Source organism: Catharus ustulatus, chromosome 32 (assembly GCF_009819885.2).
Source record: "Catharus ustulatus isolate bCatUst1 chromosome 32, bCatUst1.pri.v2, whole genome shotgun sequence".
Classification (NCBI taxonomy): domain Eukaryota; kingdom Metazoa; phylum Chordata; class Aves; order Passeriformes; family Turdidae; genus Catharus; species Catharus ustulatus.
Window position 1 is genome coordinate 1,894,620 of NC_046252.1, and position 22,082 is coordinate 1,916,701.

A 22,082-nucleotide genomic window follows, 5' to 3' on the forward strand; every position below is an offset into this window, starting at 1 on the left:
TCCCCCCCGGTCCCGGCGGCGCTTCCGGGTGCGCGCGGGGATGACGTCACAGCAGCGCTCCCGCCCCATTGGTCACGCCCTCTCGTAGCCACGCCCCGCTCATTGAATAAGCCACGCCCCTTTCCGGGTGTGGGCGTGGCCAGCCCCGCCGAGCCCCCCGCGCGCAGGGCGCCCCCCAGCGGGGACCCCGCACCGGGATTGGGGAGGGGGCGGCACACGCGGGACCCCTCCCCACGCTGTGATCCCGGCCTGGACCCCCTCTCACCCCCTCACCGACCCTCCCTGCCCCGCTCCCGCTGTCCCGTGGGGCTGCAGCGCCTCCCCCAGCCCGGTGCGGGGGTCCTGGGGGGGTGGTCCCGGGGTCAGGGTCTCGCCCCCTCCTCCCCTCCCCTCCGCTCCGGCCTCTCGTCCGGTCTCTACCCCCCCCCCACCCCACACCCACCCACGGCGTCCGGTGCCCCCGGCCCGCCCCGTCCGGCGCTGGTTCCTTTTCCTTTGTCCCGGTGACAATGTCCCGGCTCCGCCTTCCCGGGGCCGCCTCAGCCAGCGCGGGGAACCCACGGACCCCCGGGAGCCCAGAGCGGCCGGGCCGCCCCCGGCCCCCCCCCGGGGACACCGCCGGACGCCGCTTCCTCCCCCCCCCAGGGCCGCGGGGGCTCCGGCGGGACCAGGCGGGGACGGGACGGGGCGCGGGGGGCCCCGGGGGACGGGACGGGGCGGAGGGGACCGAGGAGGGGCAGGGAGGGGACGGGGCAGGGGGGAGCAGGGACTGTGGGGTCCTCAGGGGGGTTGTGGGGGCTGAGGAGGGGGCGTAGGGACCCCCGGGGAGCTGTCGGGACCCAGCGGAGGCACCGGGATCGGCGGGAGCTGGAGAGGCTCTGAGGAGCGGCAGGGAGCGCAGGGACCCTCGGGGACCCCCACGGATCCACAGAGACCCCCAAGAATCCACAAGGACCCTCGGGGATCCATAGGGACCCCCAGGAATCCATAGAGACCCCCAAGGATCCACAGGGACCCCCAGGAATCCATAGAGACCCCCAAGAATCCATAGGGACCCTCGGGGATCCATAGGGACCCCCAGGATCCTTCAGGTGCTCTAAGAACCCTCAGGGGACCTATAGGAGCTATAAGGGACCAAGGGACTGACGGAAAGTGCGGGGACCCCTCCCCAGGAGCCATCGGGACCCCCAAGGACCCCCTGACCCCCCCCATAACCCCCCCCAGGGGGCTGTTTTGGGACCCCGGGAGCTGTCAGACCTTACAGCAGCACCTGTAGGGTTCAGGTGACCCCAGTGACCCCCCCAGGACATTGAGGGACCCCCATGGGGACCCCCAGGCACCCATAGGACCCCGAGGACCCCCCGAGCACCTGTAGGACCCCCCCAGCCCCTGACAGCACCCCCAAACCCCCCCCTCAGCACCATCGCTGGGGGGGGGAGCACCCCATGGAGTGGGGCCGAGCATCCCCCTCCCCATCCCCCCCGGCGGGGTCCCACTCCCCCTCCCCCCCCCTTTCCCCATCCCCCCCTTTCTCCCCCCTTTTCCCAGAGCGCTCCCGCTCCCCTTTCCCCCCCTCCCCGCGGGGGTCCCGCTCCCCTTCTCCCCCCTCCCCCGCAGGATCCCGTTCCCCATCCCCACCATCCCCGGGGGGGTCCCGCTCCCCTTCCCCCCCCTCCCCAGGGGGGTCGCGCTCCCCCTCCCCACCGGGGGGCTGGGAACCGGCTCGGGCGGCGTTCGGGGAGCTGCGGCTGGAGGAGGTGATCGGGGCCGGGGGTTTCGGCCGCGTGTTCCGGGGTACCTGGCGGGGCCAGGTGGTGGCGGTGAAGGCGGCGCGGGGGGACGCGGGGGCCGCGGGGGCCGCCAGCCTGCGGAGGGAAGCGCGGCTCTACGCCCGCCTGCGACATCCCAACGTGGTGGCACTGAGGGCGGTGTGCCTGGAGCCCCCCCACCTGTGCCTGGTGATGGAGTTTGCGGCGGGGGGGCCGCTCTCCAGGGCTCTGGCCGGCCGCAGGGTCCCCCCCGCCGTGCTGCTGGACTGGGCTCGCCAGGTGGCGAGGGGGATGCGGTACCTGCACTCCGGGACCCCCGTGCCCCTCATCCACCGCGACCTCAAGTCCAGTAATGGTGAGATGGGGGGGTTTGGGGTGGGGGGGGTGAATAGTGAGGTGTGGGGGTCCTGAATACCGAGGTGTGAGGGTCCTCAGGGTGGGGGTCCTGAATAGTGAGGTGTGAGGGTCCTGAATAATGAGGTGTGGGGGTCCCCAGGGTGGGCGGGGGTCACTCCTCGAAGTCCCCAGGGTGGGGGTCCTCAGGGTGGGGGTCCTGAACAGTGAGGTGTGAGGGTCCCCAGGGTGGGGGGGGTCACTCCCCGAAGTCCCCAGGGTGGGGGGGTCCTGAATAATGAAGTGTGAGGGTCCTCAGGGTGGGTGGGGGTCCTGAACAGTGAGGTGTGAGGGTCCCCAGGGTGGGGGTCCTGAACAGTGATTTGTGAGGGTCCTCAGGGTGGGAGGGGTTACTCTCCGAAGTCCCCAGGGTGGGGGGTCCTGAATAATGAAGTGTGAGGGTACCCAGGTTGGGAGGGGTCACTGCCCGAAGTCCCCAGGGTGGAGGGTCCTGAATACTGAGGGTCCTCAGGGTGGGGGGTCCTGAATAGTGAGGTGTGAGGGTCCCCAGGGTGGGAGGGGTCACTCCCCGAAGTCCCCAGGGTGGGGGGTCCTGAATAATGAAGTGTGAGGGTCCTCAGGGTGGGGGGTCCTGAATACTGAGGTGTGAAGATACCCAGGTTGGGAGGGGTCACTGCCCGAAGTCCCCAGGGTGGGGGGTCCTGAATAATGAGGTGTGGGGGTCCTTAGGGTGGGGGGGTCCTCAGGGTGGGTGGGGGTCCTGAACAGTGAGGTGTGAGGGTCCCCAGGGTGGGGGGGTCACTCCCCAAAGTCCCCAGGGTGGGGGGGTCCAAGTTACTGGGGTGCCCAGGGTGACACTGAGGTCGCCACAGTGCGGGGGGAGTCCCAGAGGTTGGGGGCTCCAGGGTGGGGTCTCGGTTCCTAAAGTCCTCAGGGTGGGGGGTCCCAACTATTGGGGTCCCCAGGGTGGGGGGGATGTGAAGGACCCAGGGTGGGGGTCTCAAATATTGGAGTCCCCAGGGTGGGGTTTTCAAACACTGGGGGTCCCCAGAGTCCCCAGGGTGGGGGTCCCAACCATTGGGGTCCCCAGGGTGAGGGTCCCACCGTGGGGGATGTGAAGAACCCAGAACGGGGGTCCCACATTGGAATCCCCAAACTGGGACCCCACTGGTTGCTCACTGGTGTCCCCAGCACGGGGGTCCTGACAGGGTGGGGGGGACACAGAGGTTTCCAAGGGGCAGGAGACCCCCCCAGACGTTGGGGGGTCGCTGTTTGGGGGTCCCTGACCCCGCGGCCTCGCAGTGCTGCTGGCACAGCCCGTGGTGGGCGATGACGTGAGCGGGAAGACGCTGAAAATCACCGATTTCGGGCTGGCCCGCGAGTGGCAGCGAACCACCAAGATGAGCGCGGCCGGGACCTACGCCTGGATGGCCCCCGAGGTCATCCGAGCCTCCACCTTCTCCAAGGGCAGCGACGTCTGGAGGTGGGGAGGGGTCCTGGGGGTCCTGGCAGGGATGGAGCTCTGAGCTGGGCTGGGATTTGGGGTGCTGAAACCTCCTTGGGTGGAGGATTTGGGGTGCTGAAACCTCCTTGGGAGGAGGATTTGGGGTGCTGAACCCCCTCGGGTGAAGGATTTGGGGTGCTGAACCCCCCTGGGTGAAGGATTTGGGGTGCTGAGCCCCCTCGGGTGGAGGATTTGGGGTGTTCAACCCCCTCGCGTGGGGGATTTGGGGTGCTGAACCCCCTTGGATGAAGGATTTGGTGTGCCCAAACCCCTTGGGTGAAGGATTTGGGGTGCCCAAACCCCTCGGGTGAAGGATTTGGGGTGCCCAAACCCCTCGGGTGGAGGATTTGGGGTGCTGGAACCCCTTGGGAGGAGGATTTGGGGTGCCCAAACCCCTCGGGTGAAGGATTTGGGGTGCCCAAACCCCTCGGGTGGGGGATTTGGGGTGCTGAAACCTCGTTGGGTGGAGGATTTGAGGTGCTGAAGCCCCTCGGGTGAAGAATTTGGGGTGTTGAACCCTCTTGAATGAAGGATTTGGGGTGCTGAACCCCTTGGGCTGGGATTTGGGGTGCTGAACCCCCTTGGGAGGAGGATTTGGGGTGCTGAACCCCCTTGGGTGAAGGATTTGGGGTGCTGAACCCCCTTGGGAGGAGGATTTGGGGTGCCCAAACCCCCTCGGGTGGAGGATTTGGGGTGCTGAACCCCCCTGGGTGAAGGATTTGGGGTGCTGAACCCCCCTGGGTGAAGGATTTGGGGTGCTGGAACCCCTTGGATGGAGGATTTGGGGTGCTGAACCCCCTTGGGTGAAGGATTTGGGGTGCTGAACCTCCTTGGATGAAGGATTTGGGGTGCCCAAACCCCTTGGGTGGAGAATTTGGGGTGCTGAACCCCCTTGGATGGAGGATTTGGGGTGCCCAAACCCCCTTGGGAGGAGGATTTGGGGTGCTGAACCCTTTTGGGTGAAGGATTTGGGATGCTGAACCCCTTGGGTGAAGGATTTGGGGTGCTGAACCCCCTTGGGAGGAGGATTTGGGGTGCCCAAACCCCTTGGGTGAAGGATTTGGGGTGCTGAACCCCCTCGGGTGGAGGATTTAGGGATTACCCGAATTTTGTGGGGTCGGGTTCGGGTGGCTGCTGAGACACCTGGACATTTGTGGGGTGGTTTTGGCGGGTCTGAGGGGGTCTGACCCCCCTTTCCTCGTGCCCCCCCGAAGTTACGGGGTGCTGCTGTGGGAGCTGCTGACCGGGGAGGTTCCGTACCGGGGCATCGATGGCCTGGCCGTGGCTTATGGGGTGGCCGTGAACAAACTGACCCTGCCCATCCCATCCACCTGCCCGCCGCCCTTCGCCCAGCTCATGGCAGGTACGGGGGGCGGGGGGGTCTGAGGGGTCCGGGGGGCTCACAGGGGGCCGAGGGTTCTGGGTTTTGGGGGTTCCCGGACCCTGGGTTTGGGGATTTTTGGGCTTTGGGGGTACCCAGACCCCTCGGTTGGGAGTTCTGGGGTTTTGGGGGGTGCCCAGATCCCTGGGTTCTGGATTTTGGGATTTTGGGGTTACCCGGACCCCTGGGTTGGGGGTTCTGGGTTTTGGGATACCCAGACCCCTGGGGTTTGGGGAGTTCTGGGTTTTGGGGTTTTGGGGGTGCCCGGACGCCTGGGGTTGGGGGTTTTTGGGTTTTGGGGTATCCGGACCACTGGGGTTGGGGGTTCTGGGGTTTTGGGGATGCCCGGACCCCTGGGTTGCTGAGGAGGGGTTTGGGGGGTTCTGGGTTTTGGGGTTTGGGGGTGCCCGGACCCTGGGTTTGGGGGTTTTGGTGTTTTGGGGTTTGGGAGTACCCAAACCCCTGGGGTTCTGGGGTGCCCAGACCCCCTGGATTGCTGAGGAGGGGGTCCGGGAGTTCTGGGTTTTGGGTTTTGGGGTATCCGGACCCTGGGTTTGGGGGTTTTGGGTTTTGAGGGTACCCAGACCCCCTGGGTTGCTAAGAGGGGGTCCAGGGGTTCTGGGTTTTGGGGTTTTGGGGGTGCCCGGACCCCTGAATTGGGGGGTTTTGGGGTATCCGGACCTCTGGGGTTGGGGGTTCTGGGTTTTGGGATACCCAGACCCCTGAGTTGGGGGGTTTTGGGGGTGCCCAGACCCCTGGGGTTGGGGGATTTTGGGGTACCCAGACCCCTGGGTTGTGAGGAGGGGGTGGGGGGTACCTGGGCTATTCCGGGGTCCCCCAGGAGCCTCCCCAGACCCCCGGCTGTCCCCGCAGCCTGCTGGGAGCAGGACCCCCACCGGCGGCCGGGCTTTGGGAGCATCCTGCGGCGCCTGGGGGGGCTGGAGCCGGCGGGGCTGGGGCCCCCCGAGTCCTTCCACTCCCTGCAGGAGTCCTGGCGCCGCGAGATCCAGGGGCTCTTCGACGAGCTGAGGGCGCGGGAGAAGGTGGGACCCCTCCCCAAAAACACCTGGGGCACCCCAAACATCTGGGACATCCCCAAAACTCCTGGGACCCCCCCAAACACCTGAGACTCCTCCCCAAAAACACCTGGGGCAACCCAAACACCTGGGACCCCTCCCCAAAAACACCTGGAGCATCCCCAAACGTCTGGGACCCCTGGGACCCCCTCCCCAAAAACACCTGGGAGTCCCCAAAAACATCTGGGGCACCCCAAACACCTGGGACCCCTCCCCAAAAACACCTGGGAGTCCCCAAACATCTGGGACACCCCCAAAACTCCTGGGACCCCCTCCCCAAAAACACCCGGGGCATCCCAAACACCTGGGGCACCCCAAACACCTGGGACCCCTCCACAAAAACACCTGGGAGCCCCCCAAACACCTGGGACCCCTCCCCAAAACACCTGGGGCATCCCCAAACACCTGGGGAACCCCAAACTCCCAGGACCCCTCCCCAAAAACACCTGGGACCCCCCCAAACACCTGGGAGCCCCCAAAACTCCCAGGACTCCCTCCCCAAAAACATCTGGGACACCCCAACCACCTGGGACCCCCTCCTCAAAAACACCTGGGACCCCCAAACACCTGGGGCATCCCCCAAATACCTGGGACCCCTCCTCAAAAACACCTGGGGCACCCCCAAACGTCTGGGACCCCTCCCCAAAAACACCTGGGGTATCCCCAAACACCTGGGAGCCCCCAAAACTCCCAGGACCCCTCCCCAAAAACACCTGGGGCACCCCGAACATCTGGGGCATCCCCCAAACACCCAGGACCCCTCCCCAAACGTCTGGGACACCCCCAAAACTCCTGGGACCCCTCCCCAAAAACATCTGGGACCTCCCCAAACACCTGGGACACCCTCAAACACCTGGGACCCCTCCCCAAAAACACCTGGGACCCCCCAAACACCTGGGACAACTCCATTGTCCCTGTCACCCCCGTGACCCCCATGACCCCTGTGGCTCCGTGTCCCCCCCATGTCCCCCATGACCCCTGTGGCTCCGTGTCCCCCCCGTGTCCCCGTGACCCCCCATGACCCTGAACCCCCCCAGTGCCCCCGTGTCCTTGTGACCTCCATGACCCCCGTGTCCCTCCATGCCCCGGTGTCCCCATGACCCCATGACTGCCCAGTGTCCCCCCATGACCCCCGAGACCCCCATGTCCTCCTGTGCCCCCTGTGCTCCCATCCCCCTCATGCCCCCCATCCCCCCGTGTCCCCCATGACCCCCCCATGCCCCCAGTGCCCTGGTGTCCCTGTGACCCCTGTGTCCCCCATCCCCCCCATCCCCCCATGTCCCCCCCATCCCCCCCTAACCCCCCATGACCCCTGTAACCCCCATCCCCCCCTGAACCCCCCACGCCCCCCGTCCCCCCAGGAGCTCCGCAGCCGGGAGGAAGCCGTGGCCCCCATTCCCCCATGTCCCCCCCATAACCCCCCATGTCCCCTGTGTCCTGGTGTCCCTGTGACCCCCCCATGTCCCCAGGAGCTCCACAGCCGGGAGGAAGCCGTGACCCCTATGACCCCCCATGTCCCCCCCATCCCCCACATGTCCCCTGTGTCCTGGTGTTCCTGTGACCCCTGTGACCCCCATGACCCCCATGATCCCCCCATACCGTGGTGTCCCTGTGACCCCTCCACGCCCCCCGTGTCCCCAGGAGCTCCGCAGCCGGGAGGAAGCCGTGACCCCCATCCCCCCTATAACCCCCCATGTCCCCTGTGTCCTGGTGTCCCTGTGACCCCCCCATGACCCCTGTAACCCCCGTGTCCCCCTGTGTCCTGGTGTCCCTGTGACCCCCCCTGACACCCCCGTCCCCCCAGGAGCTCCGCAGCCGGGAGGAAACCGTGACCCCCATCCCTCCCGACCCCCCATGACCCCCATACCCTGGTGTCCCTGTGACCCCCCCATGTCCCCCGTGTCCCCAGGAGCTCCGCAGCCGGGAGGAAGCCGTGACCCCCATCCCCCCCCATGACTCCCCATGTCCCATGTGTCTTGGTGTCCCTGTGACCCCTGTGACCCTCATGACCCCCATGACTGCCCCCATGTCCCCCATGTCCCCCATCCCCCGTATTCCTCCCATCCCCCCATAACCCCCCCACGCCCCCCATGCCCCCAGGAGCTCCGCAGCCGGGAGGAAGCCGTGGCCCCCATCCCTCCCATAACCCCCCACGTCCCCTGTGTCCTGGTGTCCCTGTGACCCCCCATGACCCCCATGACTACCCCCATGCCCCCATGTCCCCCATCCCCCCCATGTCCCCCAACCCCTCCGATGCCCCCATGCCCCTCATCCCCCAGGAGCTCCGCAGCCGGGAGGAAGCCGTGGCCCCCATTCCCCCCATGACCCCTGTAACCCCCATGCCCCCCTGACCCCCCCATGTCCCCTCGTGTCCCCAGGAGCTCCGCAGCCGGGAGGAAACTGTGACCCCCATCCCCCCCTGACCCCCCATGACCCCCCCATACCCTGGTGTCCCTGTGACCCCCCCGTGTCCCCCCGTGTTCCCAGGAGCTCCGCAGCCGGGAGGAAGCCGTGACCCCCATAACCCCCCATGTCCCCCATGTCCCCTGTGTCCTGGTGTCCCTGTGACCCCCCCATGTCCCCCCGTGTCCCCAGGAGCTCCGCAGCCAGGAGGAAGCCGTGGCCCCCATCCCCCCATGTCCCCGACATGACCCCCCATCCCCCCCATGACCCCCCATACCCTGGTGTCCCTGTGACCCCCCCCATGTCCCCCCGTGTCCCCAGGAGCTCCGCAGCCAGGAGGAAGCCGTGGCCCCCATCCCCCCCATAACCCCCCATGACCCCCCCATACCCTGGTGTCCCCATCCCCCCCTGACCCCCCCATGTCCCCCCGTGTCCCCAGGAGCTCCGCAGCCGGGAGGAAGCCGTGGCCCCCATGACCCCCATGACCCCCATAACCCCCATGTCCCCCCTGACCCCCCCATGTCCCCCGTGTCCCCAGGAGCTCCGCAGCCGGGAGGAAGCCGTGACCCCCATCCCCCCCTAACCCCCCATGCCCCCTGTGTCCTGGTGTCCCTGTGACCCCCCCATGTCCCCCGTGTCCCCAGGAGCTCTGCAGCCGGGAGGAAGCCGTGACCCCCATGACCCCCCATCCCCCCCATGACCCCCCATACCGTGGTGTCCCTGTGACCCCTCCACGCCCCCCGTGTCCCCAGGAGCTGCGCAGCCGGGAGGAAGCCGTGACCCCCATCCCCCCCCATAACCCCCCATGTCCCCTGTGTCTTGGTGTCCCTGTGACCCCTGTGACCCTCACGACCCCCATGACTGCCCCCATGTCCCCCATGTCCCCCATCCCCCCTATTCCTCCCATCCCCCCATGACCCCCATCCCCCCATAACCCCCCCACGCCCCCCGTGTCCCCAGGAGCTCCGCAGCCGGGAGGAAGCCGTGACCCCCATCCCCCCATGACCCCTGTAACCCCCATCCCCCCTGACCCTCATGAGCCCCCCATACCCCCCATCCCCCCCTGACCCCCCCATACCCCCTGTGCCCTGGTGTCCCTGTGACCCCCCCATGACCCCTGTAATCCCTGTGTCCCCCTGTGCCCCCGTGCTCCCATCCCCCCATGCCCCCCATCCCCCCCCATGCCCCCCCATGTCCCCTGTACCCTGGTGTCCCTGTGACCCCCCCTGACACCCCCGTCCCCCCAGGAGCTCCGCAGCCGGGAGGAAACCGTGGCCCCCATCCCCCCCATGTCCCCCCATGACCCCCATACCCTGGTGTCCCCATAACCCCCCCATGTCCCCCCGTGTCCCCAGGAGCTCCGCAGCCGGGAGGAAGCCGTGGCCCGAGCATCGCGGGCTCAGCGCTCCCAGGCCGAGGCGCTGCGGCAGCGCGAAGCCGCCGTGGCTCGCAGGGAGCTCGAGGTGCTGGAGAGGGAGCTCAGCCTCATGCTCAGGGGACCCCCCCGGCCCCCCCCGGCCCCCAAGAGACGCCGACCCCCCTTCCGGAGACCACGGAAACCGGCGGATCTGATCGGGATGCCCCAGGGTGGGGGAATGGGGCTGGGGGCTTTGGGGGGGATCTGGAGGGGGGTGGGGGGGTTTGAGGGGGGATTTGGGGGGTTTTGGGGGGATTTGAGGGGGGTTTGGGGGGATTTGAGGAGGTGTTGTAGGATTTGAGGGGGTCTCAGGGGAGCAGGGGGCTTTGGGGGGCTCCAGGGGATTTAGGGGTCCTGGGGGTCTTGAAGGATCTGGGGAGGTTTTGGGGGTGCTGAGGGTGTTGGGGGATTTGGGGGTCTGGGGGATTTGGGGGTCCTGAGGGATTTAGGGGTCCTGGGAGTCTTGAAGTATTTGAGGAAGTTTTGGGGGTTCAGAAGGTGTTGGGGGATTTGGGGGTCCGGAGGATTTAGGGGGTCCTGGGGGGATTTAGGGGTCCAGGGGATCTGGGGGGTCCTGAGGGATTTGGGGATGTTGAAGGATTTGGGGAGGTTTTAGGGGTGCAGAGGGTGTTGGGGGATTTGGGGGTCTGGGGGATTTAGGGGGTCCTGGGGGATTTGGGGGGTCCTGAATGATTTGGGGGTCTGGGGGATTTTGGGATCCTGAGGGATCTGGGGAGATTTTTGGGGGAGCAGAAGGTGTTGGGGGCTTTGGGAGTCCAGGGGATTTGGGGGTCTTGAAGTATTTGAGGAGGTTTTGGGGGTGCAGAGAGTGTTGGGAGATTTGAGGGTCTGGGGGATTTGGGGGTCCTGAGTGACCCAGGGGGCTGGGAACGCTTTGGGGGGGGGGGGAGGGGGATCTGGAGATTTTTGTGGGAGCACTTTTGGGGTCTGGGGATTTTGGGGGGGCTGGACACCCCCTGAGGGATTTTTGGGGGGCTCCCCTGACCCCCGCACTCCCCCTCCCCAGATTTCAAGCACCGCCTGACGGTCCAGGCATCGCCCGGGGGGGACCCCCGGACCCACGACCCCCAGGATGGGCCGGGGGAATCCCCCCCCTTCCCCCGCCTGCGCGCCATCCAGCGTGAGTGACGTCATGGGAGGGGACGGTGACGTCACAGCGGAGGGGGGGTGACACCCCGGGTGACACCGTGTCCCCTCCCCTCCCCCTCTGTGTCCCCAGTGGAGCCCGAGGAGGAGGAGGAGCCCCCACGGGGCCGGGGGGGCCGGGGCAGCGCCCCCAATGGCAGGTGGGTTTGGGGGGGGGTCTGGGGGGTCCTACCCCCTTTTTGAGGGGGTTTAGGGGGGTCAGGTGGGTCCCATCCCCTTTTGGGGAGGGGTTTAGGGGGGTCAGGGGGGTCCCATCCCTATTAGGGGTCTGGGGGGGTGGTCAGGGGGGTCCCACCCCCTTTTGGTGGTCTGTGGGGAGGGGATCAGGGGGTCCCACCCCCCTTTGGGGGCGGATTTAGGGAAGTCAGGGGGGTCTCACCCCCCTATGGGAGATTGGAGGAGATCAGGGGGTCCCACCCCCATTTAGGGGTCTGTGGGGAGGGGTCAGGGGGGTCCCACCCCCATTTAGGGGTCTGTGGGGAGGGGTCAGGGGGATCCCACCCCTCTTTTGGGGGTTTACAGCAGGTCAGGGGGTTCCCACCCCCCCCATGGAGGTTTAGGGGGGTCGGGGAGGTCCCAGCCCCTTTTTGAGGGGGTTTAGGGGGGGTCAGGGGGGTCCCACCCTCATTTAGGGGTCTGGGGTGGGGCTCAGGTGTGTCCCACCCCCACCATGGAGGTTTAGGGGGGGTGATCAGGGGGGTCCCACCCCCATTTAGGGGGTTTAGGGGAGATCAGAGGGGTCCCATCCCCCCCAGGGAGGTTTAGGGGGGGGGGATCAGGGGGGTCTCACCCCCATTTAGGGAGTTTGGGGGGGGTCAGGGTGGTCTCACCCCCACCATGGAGGTTTAGGAGGGTCAGTGGGGGTCCCACCCCCCCTCCCCAGCCCCCAACCCCCCCCTCCCGAACTTTGGGGTGTCCCCCCCAGGCGGCGGCTGCGGCCGGACGAGACCACCTGGTACCTGGACACGGACGAGCTGAGCCCGGGGGACGCACCCCCCAACGGTGGGTCCGGGTGGGCTCAGGGCTTGGGGAGGGGGTCCCCACCCCTCCCTCCCCCTCCCCACATTGACCCCGTTGTGTCCCGCAGGCGAGGCCGGGCCCGCGGAGGCCGAGGAGGGTCGGGGGTCTCGGGGAGGGACCCCCCGGCTGCTGCGGCGGGCGCTGCTCAAGGGCTCGGCCCTGCTGGCGTCCCTGGGGCTGGGCCGGGATCTGGCACCCCCCGAATCCCCCCGGAGCCCCCCGCCCTCCCCCGGCCTCCTGCGCCTCTCCCCGCGGCGCTGGGAGCGAGCCCTGGGGTCCCCAGAGTCACCCGGGACCCCCGAGACGGGGCGGGCTTGGAGCCCCGGGACCCCCGAGCCGAACCAAGGGCGGAGCCCCGGATCGCCCGAGCCCAGCGGAGTCCGGACCCCCGCCACCCCCAGGACCCCCGGGACCCCCGAGCAGGGCCGAGCCCAGACCCCCGGCTCCCCAGATCCGAGTGGAATCCGGACCCCCGGGACCCCCAGGATCCCCGGGACCCCCGAGCAGGGGCGAGCCCGGACCCCCAAGACCCTGGAGCTGAACTGGTCCTGGACCCCCGAGCAAGGGGGAGCCAGGACCCCCGGGACCCCCGGGACCCCCGAGCTGGGCCGTGCCAGGACCCCCGGGACCCCCGGGACCCCCGAGCTGGGCCGTGCCCGGACCCCCGGGACCCTGGAGCTGGGTCAGCCCCGGACCCCCGGGACCCCCGGGACCCCTGAGCCACGTCGTGCCCGGACCCCCGGGACCCCCGAGCTGGGGCTGCAGCCTTCACCCCGAGGGGCGCGGAGACCCCGAGAGCTGAGCCCGGCTGGGACCCCCGAGTGGGGTAAGGGGGGCTGGGGGTCAGGGGGGACGGGACAGATGTGGAGGGTTGGGACACCCACGGGGGTGCTGTGGGGGCATTTCTGGGGGGTCGTGGGGTACTTTTGGAGGTCGCAGGGCACTTTTAGGACTCGGGGGCATTTTTTTGGTGGTCGTGGGGCAGTTTTGGGGGGTCGTGGGGTACTTTTGGGGCTCGTAGGGCAGTTCTGAGGGGTCTCGGGGAAGTTTTTGGGGGTCGTGGGGCAGTTTTGAGGGGTCGTGGGGTACTTTTGGGGGTCACGGTGCAGTTCTGAGGGGTCGCGGGGCAGTTTTTGGTGGTCGTGGGGCAGTTTTTGGAGGTCGTGGGGCACTTTTGGGATTCGAGGGGGGGTCGCACCGCCCCCTAACCCCCCCCCCCCCCGTACCCCACAGGCCCCGCCCGGCCCCGCCCCTCCCCGCTCCGCCCCCGCATCGATCCCTGGAGCTTCGTGTCCGCGGGGCCGCGCCGGGCCCCGCCCCCCTCCGAGCCCCGCCCCCGAGACCCCTTCACCGACCAATGAGAGCGCCCGCCGCTCCTCCGACCCGCCCCCGCCTCGCTCCGACGACCAATGAGCGGCCGCGGAGGACATGATTGACAGCACCGAGTCCCGCAGGCCACGCCCCCGCCGGGGTGTGATTGACGGCCGCGGCGGCGGAAGCCCCGCCCACGCGGACACGCCATTGGTCAGAGCAAAGGGCATTAAAGCCCCGCCCCCTCGTGGGCGGGGTCTCACGGCAGGAAACCACGCCCCCTCCCGGGGCAAACCAGGAAGCTCCGCCCTGATTGGTGGGCGCGCGGAAACCCCGCCCCCCTGAGCGGAAGCCCCGCCCCCGGGCGGTCCCGACACTGGACGGGGGTCCCGGGAGGGTTTGGGGGGGGGGCGACTGTGACCAAATAAAACTCCCGGGACCCCAAAACTGCCTCGGGCGCCTCGTTCTGTCCTGGATGGGGGAGGCATCGGCTGGGGGGGGGTTTGGGGGGTCCCACCCCCCTGGAAGGGGAATTTGGGTTTTGGGGGGGGTCCCACTCACCCTCACACCCCATCATGGGGGGGGGTCCCAGAGTTTTTGGGGGGTCCTTTCCACCTTGGGGGGGGGTCCCAGGGTTTGTGGGGTCCCATCTTCCCCCTCCCCCTGTGGGGGGTATTTGCGGGGGGGAGGGATTCAGGGGTTGGGGGGGGCTCCATCTCCCCACGGTGGGGGTCCCAGGAGTTTGAGGGAGGGTCCCCGTTTCGCTGGGGGGGGGGGGTCTCAGGCGTTCCAGAGAGCCGCAGCCTCCCACGGGTGCTCTCATCAGTTTGGGGAGGGGTCCCACCACCCCCCGTACCCCACCCTGGGGGGCTCCAACTACCCCGGGAATTCCCATCCCCTCCACGAGACAAACCCCAAAACTTTTGGGGGTCCCACCCCTCCCATTTCCACCTCCCCCCCCCTCTCCCCGTCCCGCCGTGCCCGACGCTGGAACCGGCCCGGCCATCCGGGCTCCTCCCCTCCCCCACCTCCCGCCCCCCTCCTCCTCCTCCCCCCCCCCCCAATTCCTGGAGCGGACCCAGGGCCCGGCCCCCGCCCCCCTCCCCCGCCCGGGCCCCCCCATCCCAGCGCCATCCCAGGCGGCCTCGGGAACGCGCGAGAGTCCGGCGGGATCCCCCCACCCCCCCCGAGGGGAGCCCGTCTCCGCCGAGGGGACCCCGGAGCCCGGGACACCCCTGGGGGGGACCCCAACACCCGCTGGGACACCCCCCGAGGGTGGGGGGCACCCCCGAAGGGACCCTCGGCCTCTGCGCTGGGCGTCACTCTCGGGGGGGGGGGGGACAGACAGCCGGGACCCCCCCAAAAACGGGACCGGGGCGTCCCCGCCCCTTCCGAGGCTCGCGGGACACCGGGACCCCCCCCGAGGGCCCCGAGGGTCCGGGACCCCCCCTCGAGGGGTTCTCAGCGCCCGGAGCGGAGTCTGGGGGGTCTCGGGGGGACAATGTGGGGCTGGGGGGGGCTCTGGGCGGCGCTGGTGGCGCTGGTGGCGCTGGGGGGGGCGCGGGGGGGGCGCGGCCGTGGCCCGGGAGCGGTTCAAGGTGGTCTTCGCCCCCCTGATCTGCCGGAGGACGTGTCTGAAGGGGCTGTGCCGGGACTCGTGCCAGCCCGGCTCCAACATGACCCTGATCGGCGAGAACGGGCACGCGGCCGACACGCTGACCGGCTCCGGGTTCCGAGTGGGTGAGTGACACGGGGACACTGTGGGGACATCGTGGGGACATCATGGGGACAGGGACACAGGGACAGGGTCCGGGTTCTGAGTGGGTGAGTGACACGGGGACATCGTGGGGACATCATGGGGACAGGGACACGCTGACCGGCTCCGGGTTCCGAGTGGGTGAGTGACACGGGGACATCGTGGGGACATCGTGGGGACACGGGGATAGGGACACAGGGACACGCTGACCGGGTCCGGGTTCCGAGTGGGTGAGTGACACGGGGACACCGGGACGGGTATGGGGACATGGGGACACGCTGACCGGGTCGGGATTCAGAGTGGGTGAGTGACAACGGGGACATCGTGGGGACATCATGGGGACACGGGGACATTGTGGGGACATCATGGGGACAGGGATGGGGACAGGGACACACTGACCGGCTCCGGCTTCCGAGTGGGTGAGTGACAACGGGGACATCGTGGGGACACGGGGAAAGGGATGGGGACAGGGACGCGGGGACATCATGGGGACAGGGACACGCTGACCGGGTCGGGATTCAGAGTGGGTGAGTGACACCGGAATGGGGACACGGGGACAGGGATGGGGACAGGGACACGCTGACCGGGTCGGGATTTAGAGTGGGTGAGTGACACCTGGACATCGTGGGGACACGGGGATGGGGACATGGGGACAGGGTCCGGGTTCCGAGTGGGTGAGTGACACGGGGACAGGGCTGGGGACAGGAATGGGGACAGGGACACGCTGACCGGGTCCAGCTTCAGAATGGGTGAGTGGCACGGGGATGGGGACAGGGATGGGACATCATGGGGACACAGGGACAGGGACACGCTGACCGGGTCCGGGCTCCGAGTGGGTGAGTGACACCGGGGACGGGGATGGGGACAAGGATGGGGACAGGGCCAGGATGGGGACAGGGCTGGGGACGGGGACACACTGAGTCCGGATTCAGAGTGGGTGAGTGACACGGGGACATCATGGGGACAGGGATGGGGACAGGGACACGGGGGCATCATGGGGACAGGGATGGGACAGGGATGGGGACAGGGACACGGGGACAGGGTCCGGCTTCCGAGTGGGTGAGTGACACGGGGACAGGGACAGGGACATGGGGACATCATGGGGACACGGGGACAGGGACACGCTGACCGGGTCCGGGTTCCGAGTGGGTGAGTGACACGGGGACAGGGACAGGGACATGGGGACATCGTGGGGAGACAGGGACACGGGGACACGCTGACCGGCTCCGTGTTCCGAGTGAGTGACACCGGGGATGGCACCAGGACGGGCATGGGACAAAGGGGACAGAGGGATCTGGGCAGGACTCAATGGATTTGGGGTCTCTCCGGGGTCTCAGAGGGTCTCTCTGAGGTCTCTCTGGAATTTGGGGTGTCTCAGGGGGTCTCAGGGGTCTCTCAGTGAGCCTCTGTGGAATTTGGGGTGTCTCTGGGGGTCTCAGGGGTCTCTCCGGGGTCTCAGGGGTCTCTCGGGGGTCTCTCCGGAATTTGGGGTCTCTCCGGGGGGTCTCAGGGGTCTCTCCGGGATCTCAGGGGTCTCTCAATGGGTCTCTATGGAATTTGGGGTCTCTCCGGGGGTCTCGGGGGTCTCAGGGGTCTCTAGGGTTCTCTCCGGAATTTGGGGTCTCTCCGGGGGTCTCAGGGGTCTCTAGGGTTCTCTCCGGAATTTGGGGACTCTCCGGGGGTCTCAGGGGTCTCTGCGGGGGTCTCTGTGGAATTTGGGGTGTCTCTGGGGGTCTCAGGGGTCTCTCAGAGGCTCTTAGGGGTCTCTCAATGGGTCTCTGTGGAATTTGGGGTCTCTGCGGGGGTCTCAGGGGTCTCTCAATGGGTCTCTGTGGAATTTGGGGTCTCTCTGGGATCTCTATGGAATTTGGGGTCTCTCCGGGGGGTCTCGGGGGTCTCAGGGGTCTCTCCGGGGGTCTCAGGGGTCTGTCCGGGGTCTCAGGGGTCTCTCGGGGGTCTCTCCGGAATTTGGGGTCTCTCCGGGGGGTCTCAGGGGTCTCTCCGGGATCTTAGGGGTCTCTCAATGGGTCTCTATGGAATTTGGGGTCTCTCCGGGGTCTCAGGGGTCTCTCCGGGGGTCTCCATGGAATTTGGGGTCTCTCCGGGGGTCTCGGGGGTCTCAGGGGTCTCTCGGGGTTCTCTATGGAATTGGGAGTCTCTCCGGGGGTCTCAGAGGGTCTCTGTGGAATTTGGGGTCTCTGCGGGAGTCTCGGGGGTCTCTGTGGAATTTGAGGTGTCTCTGGGGGTCTCAGGGGTCTCTCGGGGTTCTCTCCGGAATTTGGGGGTCTCTGCGGGGGTCTCAGGGATTTCACCGGGGGTCTCTATGGAATTGAGGGGTCTCTCCGGGAGTCTCTGTGGAATTTGGGGTGTCTGCGGTGGTCTCAGGGGTCTCTCCGGGGGTCTCAGGGGTCTCTCCGGGATCTCTCCGGAATTTGGGCGTCTCTCAGGGGTCTCCGGGGTCTCTCTGGGATCTCTCCGGAATTGGGGGTCTCTGCGGGGGTCTCAGGGGTCTCTCTCCCCACAGTGGTGTGCCCCCTGCCCTGCATGAACGGGGGGCAGTGCAGCTCCCGCTCTCACTGCCTGTGCCCCCCCAACTTCACCGGCCGCTTCTGCCAGGTCCCCGCGGGGGGGGGAGGGGCTCGAGCAGGGGGGGGACCCCCCCCTCCTCCCCCCCCCGCGCCCCCCGACCCCGCCGCCGCCCCCCCGGAGCCCGGCCCCGGTTCCAAGGTCGCCGTTTACGCCGTTCAGGTCATCGCCGATGGCCCCGGGGGGGCGGCCGCGCCCCCCGAGCCCCCCCCAGGGGCAGCTCACGGGGGGGGACACGGGGGGGGACACGGGGGAGGACACGGGGGGGGTCACGTCAGCCACGCCACCTTCGTCGTGCCCCTGGGACCGGGACATCACTCGGCTGAAGGTACCGGGGGTGGGGGGAAATCTGGGGGGGTTTCGGGGGGGCTCGGGGATATGGGGGGCAGGGAGATCTGGGGGTCCCAGGGGGTCCTGCTGGGGTTGGGGAGGGGTCTCGGGTGTCCGTGCTGGGTTTGGGGGGGTCCCAGGGTTCTGGGATTTGGAGTTCAGGGGGTCCCAGTTTTGGGTTTTGGGGCTCTGGGGGTCCCGGGTTTTGGGTTTGGGGGGCTCCGGGATATAGGGGGCGGGGAGATCTGGGGGTCCCAAGGGGTCCTGCTGAGGTTGGGGAGGGGTCTCGGGTGCCCGTGTTGGGTTTGGGGGGGTCCCAGGGTCTCGGTATTTGGAGTTCAGGGGGTCCCAGTTCTGGGTTTTGGGGCTCTGGGGGTCTCGGGTTTTGGGGGGCTCCGGGATATAGGGGGCGTGGGGGGGCGGGGAGATCTGGGGGTCTCAGGGGGTCCTGCAGGGCTTGGGGAGGGGTCTCGGGTGTCCGTGCTGGGTTTGGGGGGTCCCGGGGTTCTGGGATTTGGGGTTTGGGGGGTCCCGGGATTTGGGGGGTCGCGGGGTGCCAGTTCTGGGTTTGGGGGGGTCCCGGGTTTTGGGGTTTTGGGGGTCTCGGGGATATGGGGGGCGTGGGGGGCGGGGAGATCTGGGGGTCCCAGGGGGGTCCCAGGGGGTCCTGCTGGGGTTGGGGAGGGGTCTCGGGTGTCCGTGCTGGGTTTGGGGGGTCCCGGGGCGCCGGGATTGAAGGTTTGGAAGTTCGGGGGTCCCGGTTTTTGGGTTCGGGGGGTCCCGGGGTCTCGGGTTTGGGGTTCACGAGGTCCCAGTTCTGGGTTCGGGGGTCCCAGTTCTGGATTTTGGGGTTCGGGGGGTTCCAGGGTCCCGGGATTTGGAGTTTGAGGGATTCCAGTTCTGGAATTGGGGTTCGGGGCTTCCAGGGTCCCTAATTTTGGGGTTCGGGGGGTCCCAGTTTTGGGTTCGGGGGATCCCAGTTCTGGAATTTTGGGTTCGGGGGGTCCCGGTTCCGGGATTTCGGGTTCAGGGGTCCAAGGGTCCCTAGTTTTGGGGTTCGGGGATCCCAGTTCTGGAATTTTGGGTTTGGGGGTTCCCAGTTTTGGGTTTTGGGGTTCGGGGGGTTCCAGGGTCCCGGCATTTGGAGTTCAGGGGATCCCAGTTCTGGAATTTTGGGTTCGCAGGGTCCCGATTTCGGGATTTCGGGTTCAACGGTCCCAGGGTCCCTAATTTTGGGATTCGGGGGGTCCCAGTTTTGGGTTCGGGGGATCCCAGTTCTGGAATTTTGGGTTCGGGGCTCCCGGTTTTGGGGTTCGAGGGGTTCCAGGCTCTCGGGATTTGGGGTTGGGGGGTCCTGGGATTTGGAGTTCGGGGGATTCCAGGTCGGGATTTGGGGTTCGGGGCTCCCAGGGTCCCAGTTCTGGGTTTTGGGGTTCGATGGGTCCCGGGATTTGGAGTTCGAGGGATCCCAGTTCGGGATTTGGGGTTCGGGGCTCCCAGGGTCCCTAATTTTGGGGTTTGGGAGATCCCAGTTCTGGGTTTTGGGGTTCGGGGGGTCCCAGGGTCTCAGTTTTGGGGTTCGGAGCGTCCCGGGATTTGGAGTTCGGGGAATTCTAGTTCTGGAATTGGGGTCTGGGGCTACCAGGGTCCCTAATTTTGGGGTTCGGGGGATCCCAGTTCTGGATTTTGGGTTTGGGGGATCCCAGTTTTGGGTTTTGTGGTTCGGGGGGTTCCAGGGTCCCGGGATTTGGGGTTCGGGGGGTCCCGGGATTTGGAGTTCGGGGGATTCCAGTTCTGGATTCGGGGTTCGGGGGGTCCCAGGGTCCCTAATTTTGGAGTTCGGGGGTCCCGGGGTCTCAGTTTTGGGGTTCTGGGGGGTCCCAGGGTCTCGGGTTTGGGGTTCACGAGGTCCCAGTTCTGGGTTCTGGGGTCCCAGTTCTGGATTTTGGGGTTCGGGGGTGTCCCAGGGTCTCGGGATTTGGAGTTCGGGGGATTCCAGTTCTGGAATTTTGGGTTCGGGGATCCCAGGGTCCCTAATTTTGGGGTTCGGGGGGTCCCAGTTCTGGAATTTTGGGTTCGAGGGGGTCCTAGTTCTGGGTTCGGGGGTCCCAGGGTCCCTAATTTTGGGGTTCGGGGGTCCCGATTCTGGGTTTTGGGGTTCGGGGGGGTTCCAGGGTCTCAGTTTTGAGGTTCGGGGAGTCCCAGTTTTTGTTGCGGGGGGTCCCAGTTCCGAGTTTTGGGGTTCGGGAGGTCCCAGTTCTGGAATTTTGTGTTCGGGGGTTCCCATTTCTGGGTTTTGGGGTTCGGGGCGTCCCGGTTCTGGAATCTGGGGTTCGGGGGGTGCCAGTTCTGGGGTTCGGGGGGTCCCGGTTCTGCAATTTTGGGGTTCGGGGGTTCCCAGTTCTGGAATTTTGGGTTCGGGGGTTCCCAGTTTTTGGATTTGGGGTTCACGAGGTCCCGGTTCTGGGTTCGGGGGGTCCCAGGGTCTCGGTTTTGGGGTTCAGGGGTTCCCAGTTTTGGGATTTTGGGTTCGGGGGTGTCCCAGGTCCCTCTCCCCCCCCAGCCCAGGTGCCCCCTCCCCTGGTGAACGTCCGGGTCCATCACCCCCCCGAGGCCTCGGTCCAGGTTCACCGGATCGAGCCGCGCCCCCCCGAGGGGGCTCCCCGAATTGGGGGGGGGCTCCTGGCTCACCCAGCCCAGCCCCCCGCGGGCAGCAAACCCCCCGCGCCCCCCCGGCCCCACACCCACAAACCGCTGGGGCGCTGCTTCCAGGAGACCCTGCCCAAGCACTCGGTGAGGGCCGGGGGGATTTGGGGGGGTTTTGGGGGGGATTTTGGGGTTTTTTTTGGGGTGGTTTGGGGTTTTTTTGGTGTTTTTGGGGTGCTGACCCCCTCCTCTAATTCTGCATCTCTGGGATTTCTGTCAGGGGTCCCTGTGGATGCGAGGTGGGGGGGTTAAGGGTGGTATTTGGGGTCTCGGGAGTTTTTGGGGTTTTTTTCGGGGTGGTTTTTGGGGTGTTTTTGGGGTTTTTTTGGTGTTTTTGGGGTGCTGACCCCTCCTCTAATTCTGCATCTGTGGGGTTGCTGCCGGGGGTCCCTGTGGGTATGGGGGGGGGGGTTATGGGTGGGATTTGGGGTCTCGAGGGGTTGTGGGTGGGACTTGGGGTCTCGGGGGTTTTTTGGGGTTTTTTTTGCGGTTTTTTGGGGGTGTTTTGGGGGTGTTTTGGGGGTTTTTGAGGTGGTTTTGGGATGCTGACCCCCCCCAAATTCTGCAGCGCCCCCTCCCCGTGCTCACCGAGCTCTGGGATCGCTGCCGGGCGGGGTTAGGGGTGGGATTTGGGGTCTCGGGGATTTTTGGGGGTTTTTTTGGGGGTTTTTTTGGGGTTTTTTTTGGTATTTTTGGGGTGCTGACCCCTCCCCAAATTCTGCATCTCTGGGGTTGCTGCCGGGGGTCCCTGTGGGTGTGTGGGGGGATGTGGGGGGGGGGTTAGGGGTGGGATTTGGGGTCTCGGGGGTTTTTTGGGTTTTTTTTTTGCGGTTTTTTTGGGGTGTTTTGGGGGTTTTTGGGGTGGTTTTGGGGTGCTGACCCCCCCCAAATTCTGCAGCGCCCCCTCCCCGTGCTCACCGAGCTCTGGGATCGCTGCCGGGCGGGGTTAGGGGTGGGATTTGGGGTCTCGGGGATTTTAGGGCTTTTTTTGGGGTGGTTTATGGGGTTTTTTTTGGTGTTTTTGGGGTGCTGACCCCCTCCCCAAATTCTGCATCTCTGGGGTTGCTGCCGGGGGTCCTGTGGGTATGGGGGGATTAGGGGTGGGATTTGGGGTCTCGGGGGGTTTTTGGGTGGGATTTGGGGTCTCGGGGGATTTTTGTTTTTTATTTTGGGGTGGTTTTTGGGGTGTTTTGGGGTTTTTTTTGGTGTTTTTGGGGTGCTGACCCCCCCTTCCAAATTCTGCAGCACCCCCTCCCCTGCTCCCCGAGCTCTGGGATTGCTGCCGGGGGTCCCTGTGGGTGT

At 67.0% G+C, this 22,082-nt stretch overlaps 2 protein-coding genes across 2 annotated transcripts in view; both read left to right on the forward strand.

Moving 5' to 3' along the window:
- Positions 1–40: 40 nt before the first annotated feature.
- On the forward strand, positions 41–13,833 carry MAP3K11 (mitogen-activated protein kinase kinase kinase 11). Its single transcript, XM_033083476.1, has 12 exons — positions 41–84; positions 144–331; positions 1,549–2,124; positions 3,426–3,606; positions 4,842–4,990; positions 5,882–6,051; positions 9,843–10,074; positions 10,932–11,045; positions 11,145–11,211; positions 11,997–12,073; positions 12,159–12,917; positions 13,325–13,833. Exons 1-12 carry the CDS (start codon positions 41–43, stop codon positions 13,450–13,452), a joined length of 2,685 nt encoding a protein of 894 aa, XP_032939367.1. The 3' UTR covers positions 13,453–13,833.
- Positions 13,834–14,519: 686 nt separating this feature from the next.
- The window catches only part of LTBP3 (latent transforming growth factor beta binding protein 3), a 44,607-nt gene continuing 37,044 nt past the window's right edge, over positions 14,520–22,082 (forward strand). Inside the window, 4 exon segments of the mRNA XM_033083477.1 lie at positions 14,520–15,142; positions 17,683–17,947; positions 18,023–18,072; positions 20,638–20,867. Of these exon segments, the coding sequence (XP_032939368.1) occupies positions 15,079–15,142; positions 17,683–17,947; positions 18,023–18,072; positions 20,638–20,867 (609 nt within the window). The 5' untranslated portion in view covers positions 14,520–15,078.